The sequence below is a fragment of the Electrophorus electricus genome, chromosome 7 (genome assembly GCF_013358815.1).
Source record: "Electrophorus electricus isolate fEleEle1 chromosome 7, fEleEle1.pri, whole genome shotgun sequence".
Taxonomy (NCBI): domain Eukaryota; kingdom Metazoa; phylum Chordata; class Actinopteri; order Gymnotiformes; family Gymnotidae; genus Electrophorus; species Electrophorus electricus.
This window is the reverse complement of record NC_049541.1, coordinates 20,727,265-20,734,764: the sequence shown is the minus strand read 5'-3', so window position 1 is coordinate 20,734,764 and position 7,500 is coordinate 20,727,265. Positions and strand designations below refer to the sequence as shown.

The 7,500-nt window shown below is 42.5% G+C and overlaps 1 protein-coding gene across 1 annotated transcript in view; it reads left to right on the top strand.

Moving 5' to 3' along the window:
* The window catches only part of dcn (decorin), a 20,553-nt gene extending 17,965 nt beyond the window's left edge, over positions 1-2,588 (top strand). Inside the window, exons 6-9 of the mRNA XM_027021586.2 lie at positions 323-436; positions 643-736; positions 1,191-1,329; positions 1,468-2,588. Coding sequence (XP_026877387.2) covers positions 323-436; positions 643-736; positions 1,191-1,329; positions 1,468-1,668 — 548 coding nt within the window. The 3' untranslated portion in view covers positions 1,669-2,588. The remainder of the gene's footprint in view (positions 1-322; positions 437-642; positions 737-1,190; positions 1,330-1,467) is intronic.
* Positions 2,589-7,500: the final 4,912 nt, after the last annotated feature.

Sequence of the window (7,500 nt, the reverse complement as noted above, 5' to 3'; positions counted from 1 at the left end):
CACACTCCAGTTTTCCAACTCAGTGCTTTTTGTTCCTTAATTCATTTGCGTTCATTCACCTAGAAACACTAAGGCCTTGTCTTCCATTTGAACTTGTTCAGTTGTGTCTAAAACACGCTTTCAAGCACATTAAAGCACCAGGGCCCATGGAACACGAATGCACATTGCAGCCAATCAGAAGCAGATCATGTCCCAGTCATTTCACTGTTGTTATTCACACACACATTTTGGTGGAAAACACTGACATCCGAGTGAAATGACTGACCCCTTATGTCTATTAGCTTGAACCTTTACTTATCAACCAGATGCTCTCTTTTTCCAGAACTTGGCTCCAATCCTTTGGCTGGTTCGGCAGTGGATGGAGGGGCTTTTGCAGATCTGAAGAGGGTCTCCTACATCCGTATTGCTGACACCAACATCACTAGCATCCCCAAAGGTAAATTCCATAAATACAAAATTTCTCTTAAGGGTTTTTTAGGAATACACCTGACAATAGAGTCTTTGTAATATTATTTTTCCTGATTTTAACATATTGCATCAGGTACAGAGAAAGAGTGGAGAGACACAGTTTGTTTTTTATTTTTTATTTTTCAAAAACATGGAGTCACTGTTCTTCACCTTTGTTGTTATGACTACCTCCAGGTCTTCCAAGCTCCCTGTCAGAACTTCACCTGGATGGGAACAAAATCACCAAGGTTACAGCTGAGAGCCTTAAAGGTCTCAAGAACCTAGCCAAGTAAGAACGTCAGGAACCAGCTTTGGGATGTAACACTTATGCCCCTAGAAACTCGGTCCTACCCACACATGGCGTTAGATCAGTAATGCAGCTACATAGTCAGATAGTCTACGTTTTGCCCTTAGACAGGTTTGTCTGAAGAGGAAACCAGACATCTCATCTAAGTGATAATTGAATGTCTAAGTGATGATTTCAAGGTTTAAATGGACACCGTTAAGCTTATTGGTGTCTTACTTTGTGGTTCAAAATCCCTTCAAGTTAAAAAGATTGAATTCAAAATGGTTTGCAGGGGTTTATTTTGGAAAACGAAGCAAAGGCAGAAAATCGCCTTACTCCAGTTTTCCACTGGCAGTGCCTGGGACAGTGCAGTGTCAGCACTGCAACCTTCTTATGTAACAGCTCGAATATACATACATACCCTGTTCTTCTGCTATGTGTGTGTTTGTGTGTGTAGGCTGGGCTTGAGCCATAATGAGATCAGCGTTGTGGAGAATGGCTCATTGGCCAACATGCCACACCTGAGGGAGCTTCACCTGGACAACAACGCTCTGACCATTGTACCTACTGGCCTGCCCGAGCACAAATACATACAGGTGGGCAATGGTACCCGAACCATCTCCTCCTCCTCCTCAGTGCACACAAATGACTGAATGTGTGCCAAAAACACTTCTAGATGTTAAACTGGATTGGTGACACAGTTATCAACCATCGTTGTGTTTCAATGTTAACAGGTGATTTATCTCCATGCCAACAAGATAGGCACTGTGGGAACGGAAGACTTCTGCCCGCCTAGCTACAACACCAAGAAGGCTATGTATTCTGGTATCAGCTTGTTCAGCAACCCCGTGCCTTACTGGGAGGTTCAACCAATCACCTTCCGCTGCGTCTTCGATCGCTCCGCCATTCAGCTTGGCAACTACAGGAAGAAGTAGAGCATCCAATCAGAGTGCCTGATCACTGTTGTCATCCCGCCCCCTTTCAACAGCACTTCAAGTGTCTAACTCAATTCGAATATCATAACAGCTGACTCGAAATGTGTTTTGAGTATACTAAGCTGACACAACATACAGGAAATTTGCTACATAAAGTAATTCAGTAATTTTCAAAATTGTATTGGCAAAACTGGGAACTAACCTCAAGTAAAACATAATGTCAAATAACTTGCATGTACACAAAAGCCAACGAAATAGCTGAACACATGGGGTTTCTCTTACGCGTCCATATAGTGCTACTGGAAACTTGTGTTAAACAGAGTAGAAGAATTTCAATGATTTTTACCACTTAGAATAACCAAGTGCACATACACACTTACACATGCCCTCTGACTCAAAGGAATGTGATTGACAGAAAAAAAAGGGAAAAAAAAAGATTTTGATATATATACACAGAAGATCCACTCCTGGCCCACTGGATCTTTGGGACTGTTTCCATTTTCTAAACTGGACTCGATGCCAAGGCAGAGCCCGCTGAGCGGGCAGCAATGGGTGCACATGTGCCAGTGTGCCAGTGTGCCCTGGAGAACACTTTAGTATGGTATAGTAGATGTACTCACCCACTATCATCTGTGTACTAGTAGCTGTGTCCAAAGTGTACTATCAAAACCACACTTTATGTCCAAGCGGTGTCTTTTCTCCTTTACAGTAACCACGTGTCATGAGCTGTCTTGTTGCAGTATTTTCTTCTATTTGCTTCAGATGTTGTTTTTCTTTTATTTTTTAATTGTGTTTATTTTCATCCTAAACCCCACTTTCATGTAACATAAGATAGACAACGCAGCCAAGGTGAACATAGCTCTTTAAGATGTAGAATAAAATCTATTGTCTTTTTAATAGAAGCAATTCCCAAAGACTTATACGCATGCTTTTTCAATGTTCTTTCTCAAAAAGGTGGTGTACCGAGTGCCAGTTTTTCTGTGTGTGTGCGTGTGTGTGTGTGTGTGTACGCGCGCGTGTGTGTGTACGTGTGTGTGTGTGTGTGTGTGTGTGTGTGTGTGTACGCGTGTGTGTGTGTACGTGTGTGTGTCTGTGTGTGTGTACGTGTGTGTGTGTGTGTGTGTACGCGTGCGTGCGTGTGTGTGTGTACGTGTGTGTGTGTGTGTGTGTACGCGTGCGTGTGTGTGTGTACGTGTGTGTGTGTGTGTGTGTACGCGTGCGTGCGTGTGTGTGTGTACGTGTGTGTGTGCGTGTGTGTACGTGTGTGTGTGTGTGTGTGTGTGTGTGTGTGTGTTTTCTCTGACTGTTTTGCAGTGGCGGGAGCAAGAAGACATGGGTCCACATGTCTCCTTCTTTTGTGTCTCCTTTTGTCTCATGTATAGAAGCTGTATATAAATGCTGTGTACAAAACCCCTCCCTCTCCTTGCTTAAAACACAAGTACTTACCCTAGTAGGTCAAACTTTAACATATCCGCAATAAAGGTGACCTATTTCTGGAGAAGGGGCTCATGTCCTAAACCAAAGAAAGAAACAAATGCCACACACTCTTTAGATGCTAACACAAACACACACACGCATGCACACAAACACACACACACACATCTGGCGCATGCTCTGTGGCACATGGGGTTCCTGTGGGTGTGTATACATGGTGTGTGTGGTATACACTGTAGCTCTCGTGATAAGACCCTGCATCACACAGACCCAGGACAGACCCAGCGACTGCTACGTTCACTCAGGAGCAGGATGAGATATCGGGTGTTAAATTGATCTTTTTCTCTTTTCATCTTCGGCACTGTGAAGTTGACACAGGCCAGTGCGCTGTTCACTCTTTGTGTGGCATGGTCACATGGGTGGTTTCCCTCAGGTAGGATGTGCCAGCTCTGCAGCAGGCACTAGAAGTAAAAAAAATCAAATTCCCCTGAACAAAAAGCATAGTATTAAATGTCTACTTCCAACTTTACTGAACACCTATCGGGTAGGTACACTTTTAGGTGTATGGTTAGAGGGTAGGAATACTTTTTTTATATTGCAGCTCTTCATCAATGCTCAGCTTCTGACCGCAGTCAGCTTATAAACTTTGCCACTATGGTGCCAGTGTTAATGCTGCGTTGGGACTGATCCAACAACCAAGTCTTCTAAAGTCATCACTGGTCCCTTGGTCAGAAAATGACCTGTGCTGATCGTAATTGTAGACCTACAAAGTTTACTTTACTCAGGTGTAAATTTACTAAAAGTGTAAGAACCCTGAGAAATGTGTCATGGTTTTTAATTCAGGACTAATTGAGGAATGGCAGAAAAAAAAAGTACAACATCCAACATTATATGAAGAATGACTTTATTCTGACTGCCAACAGCGGTCTGGTTCTTCCTCTCTCTCTCCCTCTCTTCTCTGATGCCCCCTTGTGGTTGATAAGATGATGTTCTGTTCCATACTGAAGCAATACCTGACCCTTTTTCTTCTATCATTGCAATATGACTCCTAAAAGTTAAGTCCCTCCTATGCAGCCTTGCTCAAACACACACACACACACACACACACACACACACACACACACACACACACACACACACACGTGTCTCTGTGTGTGTGTGACTTACGTAACTGTTGCAATCTGAGCTCTAACTCTATTCTGTGGGAAGAAACAGCCACACTGACAGCAGGACTTGCTGAGAGTGAACTCTCAGCAATACGGCCCTGGTTTAACCCAGTAGAACACGATCATTAATGAAAAAGGCATCCTATGCAATGCACACAGCACAGAAAGAAAACATTCCTTATAAAGTGAACCTGTCACTGTTTGACAGGACATGGGAATTTAGAATTAGAATTTGACATTAGGTAGGACATTACAATCACATGCAGGATGAGGACTGCATCATGCTACAGTATCACATCCTAATCAGTTGTTGTGTATATCACTAAACACTGTACTTACTGACTTATGATCATGTGGACATATGTGCATGTGCATGCACGTGTGTGTGTGCCTGTGTGTTTGGTGGGGGGAGGGTGAGTGTGTGTGTGAGGGGTGTGTGTTTTGTGTGTGTGGGGGGGTGTCGGATGAGGGTGTTTGGGGGTGGGGTGTGTGTGAGTGTCTAAGAATGTGCACCATTTGATCTGAGCAGGATCCCTCCGACCCTACATCTGAGCGGTGAACCTACATGAGAGTGGTTCACTGAGAACCACCACCCAGAGACAAACAACCCCACCCTGGTTAGGGTGGGGACCAACTCCTAACAGGTTGTATGGTATTACAGGCACACTGAAGTAAGTCCCACTATTATACACTGGTGCCTTTATTGCTAGGCTGCAATCAGTCAATCCAGAACAGCTTTCTGCTAATTCAGAAATTATTACCAGTATTTCACAACATCATTTATATTGTGAAAGTTTTAGGTCTAGTTTAGATCTCTCTGAGTAAAATTGTTTCTAATTGCTATATTATATAGATGTATGTTTTTAACTCCCAAGGTCTTTAAGTAAAGACATTAGTTAAATAAACTCAAAAGGATGAATAGGAACACCCAAGTCATTTAGCAAACAAGCTGTAAACAAGATATTTCTTTCCCGAGTAAAAGCAAAAGCCCTGGTGTTGGCCTACCTTATAGCGGGTGATCATATCCAGATGTGCATGTTTTAATGAGGTGACGAGCTTTTAATGAACAGTTCTGGAAAACAGCATGAACTTGGTTCCCCTGTATGACCGACCTCATTCAGAAAGGTAATACTGCTGCAGTATACAGATCTAAGGAAGTACAATAGAACCACTGCATTTATTACCTATATTTTATTAATTAGAAAAAACAAGGATCGAGCACAGCCAACCTCATAACCATGGTAAAAATACAGTTGTTGCTTGATGCTTTGGTGCTGTTTTGCTGCCAGTGGCCCAGGGATACTTGTGGAGGAAGATGGCATAGTGTATTCCATTCAATACCAGAACATTTTAGCAGAAAATCTGTTTGTTTCTCCCAGAAGGAGGAAACTGGGCTGTGCTTGGGTCTTTCAGCAAGACAATGATCAGGAACACACATCAATGACCTGGATCAGAAACACACATCAATAACCCAGATGTGTGTGTGTATAAAACACCCTATTGCTCAGCAATAAGCTATCATGGAATTTGCATACTGTGCAAAGCCTTAACTCACCCGTGGTGATGTGTTTGTCTGTTTTAGTGTTTAAGTATAAGATGTATGTGATGGACCTGCCTGCTTGTCTCTTTAAACCCTGATGACACCTCTCCATCTTCAAAGAATGCCACTAGTGGACAGATGATTATATGCCTTGTTTGAAGCATGATTCAAATTAATGCGGACGTGCTAGCATTTCTCTTTAGATAATTATATAATGCGCTGTGGAAATACAGGCACTCATTGACAATATTGTCTTATTCTTTTAACTTTCTTCCAGGAGATTTTTTAAAAGCTATTTGTCACCTTGTTGGTACCTCTGACCTCATGACCTCCTGACTTGGTCAGAACAGCAGTCCTGGATCTTCTCCCGCAGTGTTTGTTACAGTGGGAGTAAAGCAGGTCACTGGTACTGTATCTGTTCTTTGTCCTTGTTTTTGAATTCTTCTCTTGAGTTCATGAATTTTTCAGAATTTGTGGTTTATGCAGGGGGACCGGAAATGCCATTGCCTGTTAGCCTCCATTGTTACTCATGGTTACTGTAACACTTTTGGCTGAATCTGGAAGAATGCATTGGATATGTATCCTGCTAAAGCAATGATTCAGTTTTATCCATGTGAGGAGATAGCCAGATGTTTCTGAAAAATCTGCAGGAACTTAAAAGAATTGATTATAGCGAAAATTCCATAAACTTTGGAAGCAAAGCAGACCTGTAACACCACATAACTCTTCAGTCACGTTACGGCCCCGCCCCCTCCTCAAACGTGTTCGTGTGTGTGTTTGTCTGTGTTGCCACGCCCTCTCGTGTCGTCCACCTGTTGTGTGTTATGTGTAATCATCTTGAGTGTATATATATGTCTCCTGTGTTGTAGTACGTGTTGTTGGTGTTTAAGCTGTGCATAGCATTTGACGCTGTTGTATGTTTTGCATGTTTGTAAAAATAAAGCTGTGTTTCATCGCCCCTCGTCCAGCTTATCCTCCAAACGTCACATCACATCACTCATCACAACTCATTACAGTGCCCATAACATAGAACACCACATAACCAATCACAAAACCGATTGCATCACCCATCATATCACACATCAACCACCAAATAACATAGCATATATTGACTTCCATGCATGCACATACACACACCATGCACCCTCTATTATTATTTACTTCATAAGCTTACTATGTAAGAATGTATAAGTATATGGATATACTTAGTTCTGCCTCCACTATAGTTCTGCCTTTAATGATACCACTATTGTTTCATCTTGTTTTGAGTTTTCTTCTTTCATCATGTCATGGGATTTTCCATTAAAATAAGCAATACAACAAAACATCATTTTAAACATCAAAACAAAACCATAGTGCTGATAATTCTGGTATTGTTCAAGACCAATAGGCTTGACAAATGCAGCTATAAAACCTTTTGTGAACCTTTTGTTTATTTTTTCTGTGAATATGCATGCCCAAGGACATGACCCATCCTTCTTCTTCACAAAAAAGACCCCGGCTGATGGCAGAGAGGTAGAGGGGCGGATGTACCCTTGTTCCAGTGCCTCTGTGATGTACTGATCCATTGCCCGCTCCTCCTGTTGGGAGAGCAGATAGATTCTGAACCTGGGGGGTACAGCCCCCTCCTTGAGGGTAATGGCACAGTCCCAATGAGGTGGAAGCTGAGTAGCCTTCATGGGATTGAAGACC